Source organism: Scyliorhinus canicula, chromosome 13 (genome assembly GCF_902713615.1).
Source record: "Scyliorhinus canicula chromosome 13, sScyCan1.1, whole genome shotgun sequence".
Lineage (NCBI taxonomy): Eukaryota > Metazoa > Chordata > Chondrichthyes > Carcharhiniformes > Scyliorhinidae > Scyliorhinus > Scyliorhinus canicula.
In genome coordinates this window covers 126,195,737-126,215,700 of record NC_052158.1, presented here as the reverse complement: position 1 = coordinate 126,215,700, position 19,964 = coordinate 126,195,737, and the positions used below count along the sequence as shown (strand labels likewise).

General features: G+C 47.1%; 1 protein-coding gene across 1 annotated transcript in view; it reads left to right on the top strand.

Moving 5' to 3' along the window:
* The first annotated feature begins 3,945 nt into the window (after positions 1-3,945).
* LOC119976613 (NACHT, LRR and PYD domains-containing protein 3-like) overlaps positions 3,946-19,964 on the top strand; it is a 30,770-nt gene continuing 14,751 nt past the window's right edge. The window contains exons 1-7 of the mRNA XM_038817230.1: positions 3,946-4,110; positions 12,343-12,400; positions 12,678-12,809; positions 12,898-12,921; positions 14,375-16,115; positions 17,834-17,920; positions 19,139-19,309. Of these exons, the coding sequence (XP_038673158.1) occupies positions 12,391-12,400; positions 12,678-12,809; positions 12,898-12,921; positions 14,375-16,115; positions 17,834-17,920; positions 19,139-19,309 (2,165 nt within the window). The 5' untranslated portion in view covers positions 3,946-4,110; positions 12,343-12,390. The remainder of the gene's footprint in view (positions 4,111-12,342; positions 12,401-12,677; positions 12,810-12,897; positions 12,922-14,374; positions 16,116-17,833; positions 17,921-19,138; positions 19,310-19,964) is intronic.

Below are 19,964 nucleotides of genomic sequence, written 5' to 3'. Positions count from 1 at the left end.
TGTACGTAGCTGGGGAAACCGAACAGGGTGAAGACACTGTGCAGGGCTCTGATGACTGTGTGGGAGGTCATATCGGGGCACAGGATGGCAAAGGGGAAGCGGGAGAATTCGTCGATGACGTTAAGAAAGTACACGTTTCGATTGGTCGAGGGGAGTGGCCCTTTGAAATCGATGCTCAGGCGTTCAAAGGGCCGGGATGCCTTTACCAGGTGGGCCTTGTCTGGTTTATAGAAGTGCGGTTTGCACTCCGCGCAGATCGGGCAATCCCTGGTGATGGCTTTTACCTCCTCGGTGGAGAAAGGCAGATTTTGTGCTTTGACGTAGTGGAGAGCTGGGTGACCCCCGGGTGGCAGAGGTCATTGTGGATAGCCTTTAGGCGGTTGTCTTGCGCGCTGACGCATGTACCGTGAGACAGGGCATCTGGGGGCTCGTTGAGCTTCCCCGGTCGATATATGATGTCGTAATTATAGGTGGCGAGTTCAATCCTCCACCGCAAGATTTTATCATTTTTCATTTTGCCCCTTTGCGAGTTGTCGAACTTAAAGGCAACCGATCTTTGGTCAGTGATGAGGGTTAACCTCCTACCTGCGAGGTAGTTCCTCCAGTGCCATATGTCTTCCACAATGGCTTGAGCTTCCTTTTCGACTGTGGAGTGTTGAAGTTACGAAGCGGAGAGGGTTCGGGAGAAGAAGGCGACTGGTCTCCCTGCCTGATATCAGAGTGGCGGCAAGAGCGACCTCTGAGGCGTCGCTCTCCACCTGAAAAGGGACGGATTCATCCACCGCCTGCATGGCGGCTTTGGCGATGTCCTCCTTGATGCAGTTGAATGCCTGGCGGGCCTCAGCTGACAGAGGGAAGAGTGTGGTCTTAAATAGTGGGCGGGCTTTGTCCGCATACTGGGGGACCCACTGGGCGTAATAAGAGAAGAATCCCAGGCACCTTTTGAGGGCCCTGGGGCAATGAGGGAGAGGGAGTGGGAGCATGCGGTCCAGGTCGGGGCCCAGGACTCCATTTTCCACGACATAGCCGAGGATGGCTAGTCTGGTAGTGTGGAAAACGCATTTCTCCGTATTGTCAGTGAGATTGAGATTCTGGGCGGTTTGGGGAAATAGGTGGAGGTTGGCGTCGTGGTCCTGCTGTTCATGGCCGCAGATGGTGACATTGTCCAAGTACGGAAACGTGGCCCGTAGCCTGTACTGGTCCACCATTCGGTCCATTGTTCGTTGGAACACCGAGACCCCATTTGTGACGCCAAAGGGGACCCGGAGGAAGTGGAAGAGGCGGCCGTCTGCTTCGAACGCCGTGTAATGGCGGTCCTCCGGGCGGATTGGGAGCTGGTGATAAGCAGACTTCAGATCCACCGTGGAGAATATGTGGTACTGGGCGATCTGATTGACCATGTCTGCAATTCTGGGAAGGGGGTACGCATCGAGGTGCGTTAACCAGTTAATGGTTTGGCTGTAATCAACCACCATCCAGAACTTTTCCCCGGTCTTGACGACCACCACCTGAGCTCTCCAGGGGCTATTACTGGCCTCTATATCTCCCTCACGTAGGAGCCGCTGGACTTCGGCTCTAATAAATACCTTGTCCTGCAGGCTATACCGCCTGCTGCGAGTGGCTATGGGTTTACGGTTAGCAGTGAGATTAGTGAAGAGTGGAGGGGAGTCGCAAGACTGCAGATAGTGAGTGCAGGTAGGGGTCCGCCGAAGCTGAGTGTGAGGCTCTTGAGGTTACATTGAAAGTCGAGCCCGAGTAAGAGTGGGGCGCCGAGGTCGGGAGTACATACAGCTGGAAATTAGAGTAGCTGGCGCCCTGTATTGTTAATGTCCCAACGGTGCGCCCTTGTATGTGGACTGAGTGTGAGCCCGAGGCGAGGGAGATAGTTTGCCGTGCAGGGAAGATAGGGAGCGAACAGCGTCTTACCAGGTCAGGATGTACGAAGCTCTCCGTGCTCCCGGAGTCAAAGAGGCACGGTGTCCTGTACCCGTTGATTTTAACGGACATCATCGAGCTCTAGAGGTGCTTCGGACGCGACTGGTCCAGCGTGACCGCGTTGAGTTGCGGGTAGTCAGCGGCTCGATCAGTAGTGCTGGAGTGGCCCCGAGATGACTGTCCGCTGAGGTCGTATTCGTCGAATTGAGGTTCGGTTGATGGCCAAGATGGCGGCCCCCGTTGATCGCACATGGCGAGTGATGAAGAAGATGGCGTCCAAGATGGCCTCCCCCGTGGATCGCACGTGGCGGGCGGCAAGGAAGCTGGCGTCCAAGATGGCGGCCCCCATGACTCGCACATGGCCGGCCGCGTGGGGGAGGATTGCCAAGATGGCAGCCCCCATGAGTCGCACGTGTTGGGTGGAGGCGGAGTCGGCGACACGCTGCAGCATTACGGGGTCTGCGGGCCTGTGAGTTTGGGAGGTGAATGTTCTGGACTGCGGGGGAGTTAGAAAGTTTTGATTTTGCCAGACATACTTGGGCATAGTGCCCTTTGCGACCGCAGCTGCTTCAGATTGTGTTGTGGGCCGGGCAGTGCTGCCGTGGGTGTTGGGGCTGACCACAAAAATGGCATGCTGGCGCTCCATAGTGGGTGGGTGGCCGCACGGCGCAGGCCTGGGGCAGTCGCTGGTCGGGGCCCACGATGATGTCGCTTGGTCCGCGGGGAATGAGTTCAGACTGCGGAACACGACCTCCATAGCCGTGGCTAACTCTGCAGTGTCCTCCAAGTTCTGGGCCCCTTTTTCAAGTAGTCACTGGCGCACATAGTTAGACCTGAGCCCTGCAATGAATACATCACGGACAGCAAGTTCCATGTGTTGGGAGGCCGTTACAGCCTGAAAATTGCAGTCCCGAGCACGGACTTTCAACTCGCGCAGGAAGTCTTCCAGCGACTCTGCGGTGCGCTGGCGGCCGATCGTGAAAGTGTGTCGCACGTAGACCTCATTAATCGGCCGCATGTACAATCGGTTGAGCATAGCCAGTGCCTCCGTATACGAGGTGGTACAATTGAGTTGCGTAGAGATATGATGGCTCACCCGTGCGTGCAGTGGGCTGAGTTTCTGCTCCTCTGTAGTCTCGGCTGTGCTTGATTTAGCCAGGTAGGCCTTAAAACATCAAAGCCAGTGTAGGAAGATTTCCTTCGCCTCTGCAGCCTGCGGGTCGAGTTCTAGTCGGTCAGGTTTGAGGGCTGATTCCATAGTAGTTTTCTTCAAGTTTTCTAAGACTATTAAATTGATGTGACCATCAATTCACTAGAGACACGATTGGAAGTAAACTGTGGTTTTAATAGTCTTACAACTGAGCCTGCCTGCGACCAGAGGATCTGAGGGCAGGCTCACGGCTGCAGCACTTTATACTTCCGGTAATGGGAGGGGCCATGGGTGGAGCCATGGACGGAGCCAAGGGTGGAGCCCTGTACAAGCTCCTCATCTCCTCCCATGGGCAGAGCCGCGCAACGGCTCACATACAGAGCCCACAAGGACATAATACAATGCAATGCCAGACAGTGTGAATTACAATACAGTATGAATTCACCACACCCTTGATGTCATCAGGGCCAATCTCTGCATATGCAAACCTCACACATGCACAGATGCTCTGTACATTTGACAGCAAGAAGCACAGTTTATTAATAAAATGTTAAAACTGTTTAAACTGTGTTAGGATTGGCCAGATATTAATAATAGTACATTTGTCTTCCAAAATCTCAACCAAAGGAAAATAATTACGAGCCATCAGTTTGTTTTATTTATGTTAAAATAGAAGTGTTTGGACTTTAGCACTGTTCTTTATGGGAGGGGCAAATTTGCAAAAGTACACAAAATAATAAAGCAATGAAAAATGTGCAAAATCTATAAATGCAATAAAGCAGTGATAATGAATATAATTGCAGCTGTATCAGAGTTAATATATAATGTTTACAGCATTGAAAGTGAAAAACTAAATCAACGTTTACAAACCTAACCAGAGCTGCTATGTCCGTACCTTTCACAACATCAATAACAAACTTAGCTCATGCAGGCATCTGAAAAGCTTTGACAATTCCATTGTTGATCTATTTGAAGTTACAGCTGCAAAAGATTTAAGTTCCACAAACAAAACTGCATTATTTAAGGTAAGTCAGATCTTTAAGTTAATGTTTCATTGACTGTGTATATAGGAAGGAATACTCATATTCGTAAATGCAATTTTCTGCAAGACTTTATATTTTAATGTAAATTAAATGGAGGAATACAGTACATTAAACAATTATCTTTGTTTCTTTGGTTGGGTGGGGGGCTAACTTGTCTATCCTACTGGAACAGGGTATGCAGACAACTAAGATAGATGTGCAAAGACTCATATATGGTTGCCTCAATGTCCGAAGAGAACCCTGACAGCATTTTATTGGCTTACCTACTGTGGGGTGGGGGAGTCTGTTGGTGTGGAAGACGAGGAGGTCATGTGCGGTTTCAAAAATTACCATTTACCTTAGTGGGGTCAAGAATATGAGTGTTTTGCAAGGTCCCATTGCTGCCCTGGGATTCTGCACCACATACCCTCCACAACCCAGCTTACCTTGATTCTGGCAGGTGACCCCCAGACTCCCACGTTCTTGACCTGCCATAAAGCCAACCAGCTGCCTCTTTCCAAAGTTTCAAACAAGCAGCCAACTGTCAAAATGTAAATGAAGCTACTCATTACTATCAGCCACGGTCTCTGCTGCATAATCCCAGATGGGAACACTATCATCTCTTCCTAACTCCCTACCTTGGCTTTAACCCTACACCATTGTGTTGACCTTTATTCGGGTGGTGACAGGAAAATTATCATACAGTTACAATCCCTTCTGTTGATTATTTGAGCTTGGGAATGGGATAGGGACAGATTGGTAAATAAAACAGTGGTGGCTCGAGACGACACTGGAGGTTTCCAGTAGCAACAAAGTGGTTTATTTATGAAATGCAAAGACTGGTATATATACAGGCACAGAACACAATGATAGGTGCTAGCTACCTGGCTCCATGGTCCACACAGACCAGACCCTTGCTCCCAGGGCTGCGCGCTTACTTGCTACTGGCCAGTGTTTGCAAGCTCATGTGCAATGGGCTCGAGCTGATCAGATGAGCCATTAACCCTGCCCCTTAAAAGTGGTGCAAAACCATATCCCCCCCTCCCCCACTTAACATCCTTTATTACATTTTACACAATAACCATGTAAAGGTTCCGTATTATAGACATCACAGGAGAGTTCATCAAAAGGTCATTTGGTCCAGGGACCTTTGCGTCCTCCCGGACCTCTCTAATCCTCCCACTGGCTCAACAGCCTCCGAGGTCGTCATGTTGTCAGCGGCAGATATTTAGGAGGTGTTAACACCTCAGCAGGATAACCGCTCTCACCAGCCCCCATCAGCACAGATGGCTGGGTTGACTCGTGAGTTCTCAGTTCCCTCTGCTCAGGAACATTCACCGGAGAGACCCACCTGTTCTCGAATGGGGGTCACCGCCCCCTGGCACCTCAAATGACCAGTATGTTCTTTGACAGTCAAACCATTTACATTAACCACATATGACACAGGACCAGACCAGAACACAATCCGCCCAGCTAACTATACTGCGTCAGCGGCGAATTTTCAAACTAAGACCAGGGGCTGGATTCTGCGACCCCCCGCCGGGTCGGAGAATCGCCGGGGGCTGGCGTGAACCCCGCCCCTGCCGGCTGCCAAATTCTCCAGCACCGGATATTCGGCGGGGGCAGGAATCGCGCCGTGCTTGTCGCCGCCCCCCCCCCCCCCCACACCCCCCACACATCCCCCCCCCCCCCGCCCCAGCGATTCTCCGGCCCGCAATGGGCCGAAGTCCCGAAGCTGTTATGCCAGTCCCGCCGCCGTGAATTAAACAAGGTATTTACCAGGGGGACCAGGTGGCACGGGTGGGCTCCAGGATCCTGGGGGGGCGGGGGGGGCACGCGGCGATCTGGCCCCGGGGGGGTGCCACCATGGTGGCCTGGCCCGCGATCAGGGCCCACCGATCCGCGGGCGGGCCTTTGCTGTGGGGGCACTCATTCCCTTCCGCGTCGGGCATCAGCCTCCATGATGGCCGACGCAGTAACCCCCCCCTCCACGCATGCGCGGGGATGACATCAGCAGCCACTGACGCTCCCGCGCATGCGTGGGCTTCCGTCGGCCATCGGAGTCCCTTCAGCCCCGGCTGGTGTGGCGCCAAAGGCCTTTCTCGCCGGCTGGCGGCGCGCCAACCACTCCGGCGCGGGCCTAGCACCTAAAGGTGAGGGCTTGGCCCCTAAAGGTGCGGAGGATTCCGCACCTTTGGGGCGGCCAGACGCCGGGGTGGTTCACGCCATTCCATCCCGCCAGGACCCCCCGCCCCGCCGGGTAGGGGAGAATACAGCCCCAGGTCTCCCACCTGGAATGGTTTGTCACCCCTTTGCATAGTCCATTCATTTCTCTGGAAGGACAGACGTGCCTACACACTCGCTGCCAGATTTGGAAATACCAAATCCAAACCGGTTCTGAGGCAACGGTTCAACAGCAACTCGACAGGTGTGACTTCCCATGGTGGTGTGGGAGGTCATGTTGTAGGATAACAGAAAATTAGCAATCCAATGGAGCAGCAGTCTGTATGATTCTTTCCTCATTACATTTTTAAAAGTCTGTATGTCTCTCTCGGCCAACCCATTGGACGCAGGGAGGTATGGGGCTGTCCTGGATTGGCGAATGCCGTTTGCTTGAACAAAATTTTGGAAGTAGTCCCCTGTAAAAGGGGTGCCGTTGTCGGATACAATGGATTCTGGCAGTCCATGTATGGTGAATACTCAGCGTAAGGCAGTGTTCTTCAAACTTTCTTTCCGGGGACCCATTTTTACCAACCGTCCAACCTTCAGGACCCACGCCGACCGACCTGAGCGACCCACCATTTCTCTTACCTTGTTTGCTGCTGATAAAAATGGGGGAAATGGTTTGGGGTTTCTTTGGATCTCGTACACGCTGCTCCAATGGAACCTGTTGGATGAAGGTGAAGCCTTCCGGTGTCGGAAAGTATGGAGTCTCCATCTGTCCAAAGTTCTGCATTTTTTTCCTGCAAAATTTTATCAAAAAATCGTTTAAAAAAATAGCAGAAGCACTGCACATGCGCACCCAATCATCGGCACGCATGTGCAGTGCGCGCATGCGCAATGCGGCCAAATTTCTTTTACATGTTCACGGCCATTTTAAAGGCCGCTTGCAGCTGGCGTTATTAAAAGCCGTCTGCCACGCGGGGATTTGCTCGATTGGGAGCGCCACGAAGGACAGCTCCCGACACCCGCCCGCCCACGAGTTTGAAGAACACTGACGTAAGGCATCCACTATCGCCACCAAGGTCGTGGCCCTAATCTCCTAGACAGACAGTTACTTGGATTGGGCATTGTTAGGACACTGAATCCAGATCCCAACTGTTGTTAGAATACTGGACAAGAAACTAAAACAATTTTCCAATTTGTAAAATTGTGACAAAAGAATACTTCACCTCAGGAGTGACGACTCTGGCCAATAATTATTTTTATTTTGAAACAAACTTTAATTTAGACACAGAATTAGCCACATTAACATCAAACAAATGTAATTTATCAGTTAAATAGTTCTTAAATAAAAAGAAAAACATTAACTATCTACACCTGCCACTAATTTGAATTAAGCAACTATATACAGTTTAAATGCCACTTATAGATAAAGTTAGCAAAACAGATAAGTGCTTATCTATGCAGATCTTTGGGGAGAGAGATCCTCTTCAGGAACAACCTGAAAATCCTGCCATCTTCTCAGAATCTTCTGCTCAACCTAACAGCATTTGGCAAAACTGCAAACTACAAACAGGTCTAGCTCCTCCCATTAATTATAAAATCTCCAACCCATTTAGATGTCCTATGACCTACTTAGCCAGGACTAAATGCACTCCTTAATACATTATCTACTCTCCAGGCAACCTCCAACAATCAATTTTTTTTAAGAGTACCCAATTATTTTTTTCCAATTAAGGGGCAATTTAGTGTGGTCAATTCACCTACCCTGCACATCTTTGGGTTGTGGGGGTTAAACCCACACAGACATGGAGAGAATGTGCAAACTCCACGCAGACAGAGACCTAGGGCCCGATTGAACCCAGGTCTGCCGCGCCATAGGTAGCAGTGCTAAACACTGCACCACGTGACGGCCCAATCTCCAGCAATCAAAACAATATTCCATTAATCATGTCTCTGTAAACAAGTAAATAGCTAAAATCAATCATTGAAACTCCTTAATTACAGCTTTTGTAGGATTTTAATAACATTACTACCACAAATATGAAATATAATATATAAATCTGAGATTAATCGCGCTGCCTCCCTTTAAAATAATAGATAGCGTGATGAAAAGATGGCTTAATTTTCCAACTTTAAAGCCTTTTCAACTTTAAACACTACTCATTACACTTTATGATACATCAGTGTTCTTCAAACCCTGGCGCGCGACCCGCGGGTGGGTCGCGGTCGGGTGTCGGGAGGGTCGCGGCGCTCCCGATTGGGCAAATCCACGCACAGCAGCTGGCTTTTAATAACACCAGCTGCAAGCGGCCTTTAAAATGGCTGCAAACATGTAAACAAAATTTGGCCGCATTGCACATGCGCGCACGATCATCGGCGCGCATGCGCAAAACTATTCGCATGCGCGCTGACAATCGGGTGTGCATGCGCAGTGCTGCCGCTATTTTTTTTTAAACGGTCGCAGCTTTTTGTTTTACAAGTTCGGGGGGGGGGGTTTATTCATTTTTTCATTTATTTTATTCAGTTAATTTTTTTTTTATTTTATTCATTTTTTTTTACAAGTTCGGGGGAGATTTATTTGATAAAATTTTGCAGGAAAAAAATGTACAACTTTGGACAAATGGAGACTCCTTACTTTCCAACACCAGAAGGCTTCACCTTCATCCAACAGGTTCCATAGGAGGAGCGTGTACGAGAGCCAAAGGGACCCAAAACCATTTCCTCCATTTGTATCAGCAGCAAACAAGGAAAGAGAAAATGGTGGCTCGCTCAGGTCGGCCAGCGTGGGTCGCGAAGGTCGGCCGGGTAGGGTACCGAAGGTCGGCCGGGTTGGGTCCCGAAGGTTGACCGGTTGGTAAAAATGGGTCCCCGGAACAAAAGTTTGGAGAACACTGTGATACATACTGCGTTTCATTTATGCATGCAAATTTAGACATCAGTATCGTCCACTTCAGTCTTACGTTCCATTCTTCGTATATCTCAAAGTTGTGATAAAGCACTGACAGTCATGGTCTCTTCCTGCTACATGCATAATTGCCAAGTTAAATGGTTGTGGCAATAAATTCGATGTACACGGTCTTCCCCAGAAACCTCAATGGATTATGGTCTGCATAAGCAATTGTTTCTAATGAATTGTTAGCACACATGGCTAGCACTGTGGCTTCACAGGGCCAGGGTCCCAGGTTCGATTCCCTGCTGGATCACTGTCTGTGCGGAGTCTGCAGGTTCTCCCCGTGGGTTTCCTCCAGGTGCTCCGGTTTTCTACCACAGTCCAAAGACGTGCAGGTTAGGTGGATTGGGCATGCTAAATTGCCCTTAGTGTCCAAAAAAGGTGAGGAGGGTTTATTGGGTTATGGGGATAGGATGGAAGTGAGGGCTTAAATGGGCCGGTGCAGACTCGATGGGCCGAATGGCCTCCTTCTGCACTGTATGTTCTATGTTCTAATATCAATGTCAAAATGTTGCAATGCCAATACCAAACACAACGTCTCGGTGTTGATGGGCGAATGCTTCTTTTAGTGAATATTTTGTTTTCTAGAAAAATAACCAACAGGTCTTTCTATACCTTCCTCGTCATCTTGTAACAGTACAGCACCAATGCTCACATCGCTCGCATTAATGGCCTAAACTGGCGCGGTGGTTAATACAGTTTCCAGATTGTCACATACCTCCTGATATTATGACGTCCGATTAAATTTCCGGTTCTTTTTCATAAGTTCAGTCAGTGGAGAAACCTCACTGCTGAAACATGGCACGAATTTTATGTAGGAACTATTCCTGTCCAGAAATCTCAGAACTTCTCTTCTCATTGATGGTATTGGGAATTCCTCCATAGCTTTTGTTTTCATGTTTCATAGGGCCATCAGAACGTGCCCTACAGTAAGGCAGAAGAATGTGACTTCGGCTTTCACAAACTCACTTTTAGTCAAGTCCCCAATTCCTTTAAATGCTCCTTCCACACTGAACACCACCACATCATCTGCGTACACTGCACAATTCTTTAGTCCAGAATAACCTTGTTGGTTAGACTTTGGAATCATAGAATAGAATCCCTATAGTGCAGAAAGGGGCTATTCAGTCCATAAGGTCTGCACTGACCCTCTGAAAGAGCACTGTACTTCGGCCCACATCCCCACCCAAACCCTGTAACCCCACCTAACCTTTGGACATGAACGGGCAACTTAGCATGGACAATCTACCTAACCTGCACATCTTTGGACTGTGGGAGGAAACCGGAGCACCCGGAGGAAACACACACAGACATGGGGAGAATGTACAAACTCCACACAGACAGTCACCAAGGCCGGAATTGAACTCGGTACCCTGGCACTGTGAGGCAGCCGTGCTAACCACTGTGCCACCCCAGCATGTTGCTGGCGCATTCTTCATTCCAAATGGTATAACCTCAAATTGGTACAGACCATTTAGCGTGACAAAAGCCCACGCTTTCTTCATCCTTTCCGATAAAATTACTTGCCAGGGTGAGGCATTAACCAGAGCATCTTGCAGCATATTCCCTCCTCACAAGCCATGCCCAATCCTCATCTCACTTGGCCTTAATCCGTTCCATGGACACCTTATTCTCCTCCGTGATCCTATCGTAAATCGCCAAAAAAGACCCTACCCTCCACCAACGGTACCTCCTCCAGCAATGAAGAGGTTGGTGCCACCGGAAATTTTGGGAAGACCTTTCTTGCAAAGTTCTGCACCTGCATATACCTGTAGCCCTCCTCCTGCTGGAACCCAAACTTCACCCCCAACTCCTCCAAGCTAGTGACCGCCCCTTCAAAAATAAATCCTTCATCTCCTTCACCCCTCTCTCCTCCCGTCCCATTAACCATTAATGGGATTGTCCACCTGTCCTCAATGGTCCACCTCACTGTAGCTGCAGATTTCTAGAAAAACTTCTTTGTTTTGGCCGGTCGAGCTGATTGTGTCCTTATCCACAATCACGCTCACATTGGCCCAGTTGTTGATGCATTTATTCTTATTCGCACACTTTGCTTTTGTTTGGACAACTGTCGGACCAAAGGTGCATCGTCTGGCTAAATCCTTTCCGCCACACTTGTGACAAATTTTTTTAAACGCAGGACGTCATTGCGGCAAATGTCTTGCTGATGCCATTAAAATATTCCACCTAAATTGGATGATTTCTAAAGTGGGGAGAGTAAAATAATAATAATTTTTTAGTCGTGTCACAAGTAAGCTTACATTAACACTGCAGTGAAGTTACTGTGAAAATCCCCCAGTTGCCACACTACGGCGCCTGTTCGGATACACTGGGAGAGAATTCGGAATGTCCAATTCACCTATTGGAGGTCATCCATGTAACACAGTCACCAAGAAATCACATTTGGAATTCAAAATAAATTCCTATACACAAGGATTGGTGAGATTGTGGCGTTCGCTATCAATACAGAATGCTTGAGGTGAATAGAAAAACTGCATTTAAGAGAAGGCTAGAAAAGTACATGAGGGAGAAGGGAATAGAGAATTATGCAGATGGTGGTAGATGAGGAATGATGAGTGGAGGCTTGAGCAGGGTAGAAACACTGGAACAGGCTGATTGGGCCAAATGGTTTGTTTGTGTGCTTTGCATTTTATATAATTCTATGGAATCCTGCATATAAAATTCACCAATTTACTTCAAAGCCCAGTGTTAGGTTGCCAACTATGACTCGCAAGATTGGTGGAGAGTTAATCATATGATATCTTAACCACTTGATGCCTAGCCCATGACACTTTGTTACGTGATGTCTCATCGTGTGACAGCTGTAAGCCCTGGTTAAGAATAGCTGAGAGGGTTTTCTGTTCATTGTCTTAAGTAGGCCTAGTGAAGACAACCTCAAGGGTCTAGGAAATTGGGACTCACCAAACATCCAGGAACCAAAGATCCTGAAGTAAAAGTGGGTAGAAGGAAACTAAAAATATAACAGCTACCACAGAGAAAAATTAGTTGTTATTTCATGATAGGAGAGTGTTACTTTTTCCTACTGTGATTGTGCAATAGGTAAGATTGAAATACAGCCAAGACAAAACTTTTTATTTTGTGGATAATTTTCCTTGCAGAGATTCCCAATCCAAGTTCTTAATTATATTGATCCACAGATCGGCACCATGGCAACAGGTAAGGAAAGAAGTAGCAAAACAAATAGTTGTATAAATGAACTAACAATGGATTTACTGAGGACCAACTTAATGTAAATATACATAGAAATAAATTTGCAGAATATAATTGGAAACAATTGGTAAATTTGTCTGTCGAAGCAGGCTATTGTTAATTAGCAATACTACTGAAAACAAGTCAAAATATGTTCATCTTTATTTATTTTTAACAAGTTTGTTTGCGAATTAAGCATGTTTTTATTCACTGATTTATTTTTTTAATTGATTATATAATTAAGGCCACAGAATTGAAAATCATCAGTCCGTCTCAGGTGGTGGGAAACTGTTTGCACCCAATATCCAAAGCGACCATTGTTCTGGACCTGTGAGCGTCGCCATGGGCAACCAGACCATTGTTAACCACTATGGCGGTAATCTCTATTTTTATGTTTGTCTAAAAATTTGGATATTTTTCAGTCTTTCTGGATATATTGTTTACGATTTATTTTTAATTTTCAGGAACATATGAAAAAGAACTTTCGGGTAAGTATTAAGAGGATCAGGTCAGACGTATGATTAATGAATGAATATCCATTACAAGTCAGAAAAATATTTATTTTTCCATTATTTCCCAAAAAATCTCCTTCATATCATATGTTTCAGATTTTAAATGCTCAGCTCACAGTCATTGTAATGTTTTGATTTCTCCCAAGGCTAGCAAGTTGCTAGATGTCGAGCTCAAGTTATAATTATGGTAATTTTTTCCAGGATCATTTGATTAGAAACTTTACACATTAGCCCCAAACTCGTTTCCATATCTAACCTGCATGATCAGGCTAACCATGACAGTGTACATCCTGTGGGTCCTGTTTCATTTTGAGCATATCTGACATCAGCCATCTCGGAGCTCACCTCTATCAGCTCCCATTGGCTGGTACCCCTACTGCACAGCTATTGACAGCAAAATCTACATCCACTGGCCCAAATCTCAACCCCTCCCAAACATCACACCTCACAAACTGTATCACATGCAGAATTCCACTTCCTGCATCCAACTTCATGTTATTATTAACTATTACTCTTCCATTGGCTGCTCATTCCCCAGCGTATCAATTTCATAATCTTTGCCCTGCTGTATAAATCTCTTGTCCTCGGGCAGCACAGTGAAGCAGTGGTTAGCACTGCTGCCTACGGCGCTGAGGACCCAGGTTCAATCCCGGCCCAGGTCACTGTCTGTGAGTTTGCATGTTCTCCTCGTGTCTGCATGGGTTTCACCCGCACAACCCAAATATGTGCAGGTTAGGTGGATTGGCCATGCTAAATTGCCCCTTAATTGGAAAAAAAATAGTTGGGTAATCTACATTTAGTTTTTAAATAAATAAATCCCTTGTCCTGATCCACTCAATCCTCGTAAACTCCTTCAGCTCGTATCCATTTAGCTGGTAACTTGCACTGGCTTCCTTCTAAACTTCCGCTTGATGTCCTAACACCTCTGAGCTGCTTCTGGTTTGTGCATTAATGATCTGCATTAGTGCAAACTGTTGTGATCAAGTTGAATCTGGCTTATTGAGTGTAAAAATGAATCATAGAGTCCCTACAGTGCAAGGAAGCCATTCAGCCCAACGAGTCTGTACCGACCCTCCATATGAGCGCTCCACCCATGTCCACCCGCCCCACCTCGCCCTATCCCTGCCGCCTCATAGCTTAACCTAAAATCCCAGGACACTGAGGGGCAACTTATCATGGCCAATCCACCTATCCCGTACATCTGTGGACTGTGGGTGGAAACCGGAGCACCCGGAGGAAACCCATGCAGACACAAAGAGAATGTACAAACTCCACACAGACAGTGACCCAAGGCCGGAATGGAACCCGGGTCTCTGGCGCTGTGAGGCAGCAGTGCTAACTACTGTGCCACCATGAGGAACTCTGGAATACTTGCAACTAGCAGATTCATCCAGGTGGTTTTAACGTCTGCCTTTTACTCTCATCATAGAGGCTGATTTGGAAAACCTCCAAGCGACCCACAAAAATAAATCAAGAGAAGCATTTAAGTACATGATGGAATCCGGGGAAAAGGGAAGAAGCCAAGTTTTGCTCAGTGAGCGATTTATTAATGTCAGCATAATAGAGGGTGAAAATAGCGAGGATTCAGATGCGACCTCAATTGAACTTGGAGACATATTCAGGCCACTGTCGGAACAGGACAGAGCGACTCTGACGGTAGTTACAGAGGGAATAGCTGGGATTGGAAAATCAGTCCTTGTACAAAAACTCATTTATGACTGGGCCAGTGGCGCTGCACTGTCTGAGTATGATTTCATATTCTGTTTCCCTTTCCGTGAGCTTAGTTTATTGTCCCAAGACAAAAAGGAAATTGCACTAACTGAACTTGTCAAGCAATACTACCCACACATTGAAAACTGTGGGAGCTTGCTGGCAAACGAAGAGATGCGGACACTGTTTATCTTTGATGGACTGTCAGATGGCAACCTGGAAGTCGATTTTAACAAACACATTGTCTGTCGAGATGTGAGTAGGGCAGTCACACTTGGAAACATACTGGTCAATCTCCTCAAAAGGGAACTTATTCCATCAGCTTCCATTTGGATAACTACCCGACCCGGGGCACAAAACATCATCCCTCCTCAATACATTAGCAGGAAGACTGTAATCAAAGGATTCCAGGACCAGGGAAAAGAAGATTATTTCCGCAGGCGATGCGAAAACCAGCAAATGGCTGAAAAAATGATCCAGGTTGTGAAGAAACAGCGGAACCTGTTTTTCATGTGCTCAGTTCCTGCTTTTTGCTGCATCCTGTTTTCAGTCTTGAAAACTGTATTAAAATCTGCAGACATGGAGGATGAAATACCTCAAACATTAACAGAGGTGTATTCTCACTTCCTGGTCGACTTGATTTTGTTTCAAGAGGAAAAGTTGGAATACGTAGGAAACGAGTTACAGGTGGCATTGCTGAAGTCAAATCATGATTCAATCTTCCACCTGGGGAAGCTGGTGTTTGAACGGAGCTGGAACCAAGGTTCCCAAACAGTCTCATTCAATGAGGCAGAATTGAACCAACACCAGATCAAACTCTCGTTAGTTTGTGGTGGGCTTTGCAAAGATATTACCGAGGACAACAAAAAGAGCTATTCTTTTGTCCATTTGGCAGTACAGGAATATTTTGCAGCTCTCTATGTTTTCCTTTCCTTTCACAACCAGAAGAAGAATCCTATTGGGAAAAGTTTTCAACTGTTCGAAAAACACAGCTATTCCCAGGTGTGCAAGGAAGCCTGCGAGTCTGCGTCCAAAGATGGAAAGAGCCGCCAGGAGTTTTTCCTAAGGTTCCTGTGTGGATTGGGGACAATTAAAAGCCAGCATTTTCTGACAGGTCTTCTGGTACAAGGCAAGAACATCAAGGAGAAGGACGACTCAAAGAAAATCGCCAAATTCTTGAAAAAAACCTTGCAGACAAATATTCCCCCAGAACAAACAATTAACATTTTACACTGCCTGAATGAATTAAATGATATCTCTGCCCTCGATGAAATAAAAACGGCCTTCAAGACTGGGACCTTTTCTTCTGGGAGCCTCTCGCCAGCTCAGTGCTCGGCCTTGGCTTTTGTCCTGCAAATGTCAGAAGAGAATTACAAAGAGCTGGACCTGTCATTGTACAAACTGCCATCTGTTGGCATACAGAGACTGCTGCTAATTGCCAACTATTTTACGGGGATAAAGTGAGTACTTGTTTTCCTGCAACTGGCATTATTTCCCCACGTTCAGACACGTACCCTATTCTTACATTTATTAACATTAGGTTGTTCCGTGGGGCTCCAATCAGTTCTTTTCTGTTCTCTATTATGTCGATGTTTGAACTCCAATTCCTTCACTGGAACTTGTTCCATCAATATCTCCACCAAGCACTTTAACATCATCTACCAAAGCGCCAAATAACTCATTTGAAACGTGTTAGTGGTAAGATTGCCAACTCTTGCTGTACATTGGATTGGGTTTGTTTATTATCACGTGTACCAAGGCACAGTGAAACGTATTGTTCTGCGTACAGTCCAGACAGATCATTCCATACATGAAGTAAACCACAGAGCAAACATAAATGCATAATGTAAATACATAGAGATAGACATCTGGTGAAGCATATAGGAATGTAGTACTGCTCAGTAGAGAAGATATGTGAAGAGATCAGATCAGTCCCTAAGAGGGCCGTTTAGGAGTCTGGGAACAGCTGGGGAGAAGCTGTTTTTGAATCTGCATATTCCTGCTTCTGGTCAGCCCTCCCAAAGAGCCTTTATTTCCTTCTTCAATTCCTTAATAACTAACATACAAAAATATTCAAAGAAAATGAAACCAAAAACATGTTTAATGCCCAATTATTTTTCTCCTGGGTTGTGTCTAGCAGTGCCTACGAGATTCATTTGTAACTATTAGAGGCTCTTGTACAATCCTGGTGAGTTGGTAACCCTAACATTGGCATCATCATGCGGCAAGTGCTTGCCTTTGGCTTAATGGTTAGAATTCCTGCCTCTGGTTTAAAAGGTGTAGGGATTGAAAACTGCTCAGACAGTGCTTGAGACTGAAGCCCAGCTCTGAGATCAGGGTAGATATCCAGCAGGGTACAAGTCCAATGGGTTTGGGTGCTCCTTATCCTATGGATCACTGGAGCCCATAAAGGACAAACCATCCTATCAGCTTGTATAAAGTTAGTTATTTTTTTTTATTAAGGGGCAATTTAGCCTGGCCAATCCACCTACCCTGTGTATTTGTGGGTTGTGGGATGAGCCCCACGCAGACATGCGCAAAATGTGCAAATTCCACATAGACAGTGACCTTGAGCCAGGATCAAACCCAGGACCTCGGCGCCGTGAGGCAGCAGTGTAAATCACTGCGCCACCGTGCTGCCTTAATAAAGTTAGTTATAACCATGGAAGGTGTATTCAAAAGAAGCTTCAGACCAGTACCTGCCTGGAACACAATTATATGACAAAGGTGTTTCCATAGCATCCACTAGGATTTCTTCTGCTGGTCACCAGACAGGTATAACCAACAGAAATGTTTAATCTTCTTTCCAAACATTTTCCAAAAGTACTGAACTGGAGGAATACTCCACTTAAATATCCTAAATCCTAGGTAGCATAAAATGAAAGTTGTTGTAGCCCCCAAGGACCATAGATTGCTCTCCCCTTTTAAGAGAGAGCTGACTGGTGGCGATTTAACCTGAGGGTCACCACACCTCAGGCGAGTGGCAAGGCTGAGAAGGCGGGGCCTTCGTCAATAACCTCAGCTGGTATGGGAATTGAACTCACATTGTCGGCAAGGCTCCACAGCATGAACCAACCATCCAGTCAACTGTGCTAACTGACCCCCATCCAGAAACAATGAATAAATGATTTTATTTTGTTCACACTGCTGGTTTTATTTGAAATCTTTTCATATTTAGATTATCTGGGGCCAACATCAAAGACACTGGACTGAAAATACTCACTGATGTGATGCAAAGGCGGGATTGCAAATTACAAAATCTGAAGTAAGTTAGAATGTGTTGCGTGTATAATATTTTTTAAAATAAAGTTAGAGTACCCAATTATTTTTTCTCCAATTAAGGGCCAATTTAGCGTGGCCAATCGACCTAACCTGCACATCTTTGGGTTGTGGGGGTGAAACCCATGCAGACATGGGGAGAACGTGCAAACTTCACACAGACAGTGGCCCTGGGCCGGGATTCGAACCCGAGTCCTCAGTGTCAGCACTCCCATTGCTAACCACTGCACGACGTGCCGCTCTTGTTTGTATATTAAGCAAAATTCCATTATGTGAGATTTTCTCCCACCCACTACCATATACCAGAAAAATACTGGGCGGGATTCTCCCCTACCTGGCGGGGCGGGGGTCCCGGCGGGATGGAGTGGCGTGAACCACTCCAGCGTCGGGCCGCCCCAAAGGTGCAGTATCCTCCTCACCTTTAGGGACCAAGCCCTCACCTTTAGGGGCTAGGCCCGCGCCGGATTGGTTGGCGCATTGGCAGCCGGTGGGAAAGGCCTTTGGCGCCACGCCAGCCAGGGCCGAAGGGACTCTCCCGGCCGGCGGAAGTCTGCGCATGCGCGGGAGCGTCAGCAGCTGATGATGTCATCCCTGCGCATGCACAAGGGGGCATCACCTCCACGTCGGCCATCGCGGAAGTTGATGGCCGATGCAGAGGGGAAAGAGTGCCCCCACAGCACAGGCCCGCCCACGGATTTGTGGGCCCCAATCGTGGGCCAGGCCACCGTGGGGGCACCCCCCGGAGCCAGATCGCCCCGCTCCCCCCCAGGACCCCGGAGCCCGCCCACGCCGCCTGGTCCTGCCGGTAAGGAAGGTGGTTTAATTCACGCCGGCAGGACTGGCATTACAGCAGCCGGACTTCGGCCCATCTCAGGCCGGAGAATCGCTGGGGGGTGGCCCGCCAACCGGCGCGCCGCGATTCCCGCCCCTGCCGCATCTCCGGTGCCGGAGAATTCGGCGGCCGGCGGGGGCGGGATTCACACCGCCCCCCAGCGATTTGCCCACCCGGCAGGGGGTCGGAGAATCCCGCCCACTCTCACCATGATTAAATACCAGCACATTTTCATGAAATGCAAGTCAAGTTATTTTGGTCGGCAGAGATTAGTGTTTCACGTATGAAAACAGTGCCTCCAAAATGAATCTATAAGCTCTCTTCTAAGTTACATTTTCCATGCATTATTAACTGATTTTTTGCAATATTTAGGTTGGATGGAAACAATCTTACTCATAAAAGTTGTGAGAAACTTGCTGCTGTTTTGAAAGACAACCACAACATAATACTTTTGGACTTGACTGACAATAATATACAAGATAAAGGTGTTAGTTCACTTTGCAATGCCCTAGAAGATGCAAAATGTTCACTACGTGTGCTAAGGTAAGAAAATGCTTTAAGGCCGTATTTAGCCAGCAAATCTTACTTGGGTATTAAAACCCCATGATTTCGTTTTGGTTTACAGTTAGTAGGTTTTTCTTTATTGGGTTCATAAAGGGCACATCACGCCTAACTAATTTAGTGGAATTTTTTGAGGACATTACCAGTGCGGTAGATAACGGGGAGCCAATGGATGTGGTATATCTGGATTTCCAGAAAGCTTTTGACAAGGTGCCACACAAAAGGTTGCTGCATGAGATAAAGATGTACGGCATTAAGGGTAAAGTAGTAGCATGGATAGAGGATTGGTTAATTAATAGAAATCAAAGGGTAGGGATTAATGGGTGTTTCTCTGGTTGACAATCAGTAGCTAGTGGTGTCCCTCAGGGATCAGTGTTGGGCCCACAATTGTTCACAATTTACATAGATGAGTTGGAGTTGGGGACCAAGTGCAATGTGTCCAAGTTTGCAGATGACACTAAGATGAGTGGTAAAGCAAAAAGTGCAGAGGATACCGGAAGTCTGCAGAGGGATTTGGATAGGTTAAATGAATGGGCTACGGTCTGGCAGATAGAATACAATGTTGACAAATGTGAGGTTATCCATTTTGGTAGGAATAACAGCAAAAGGGATTATTATTTAAATGATAAAATATTAA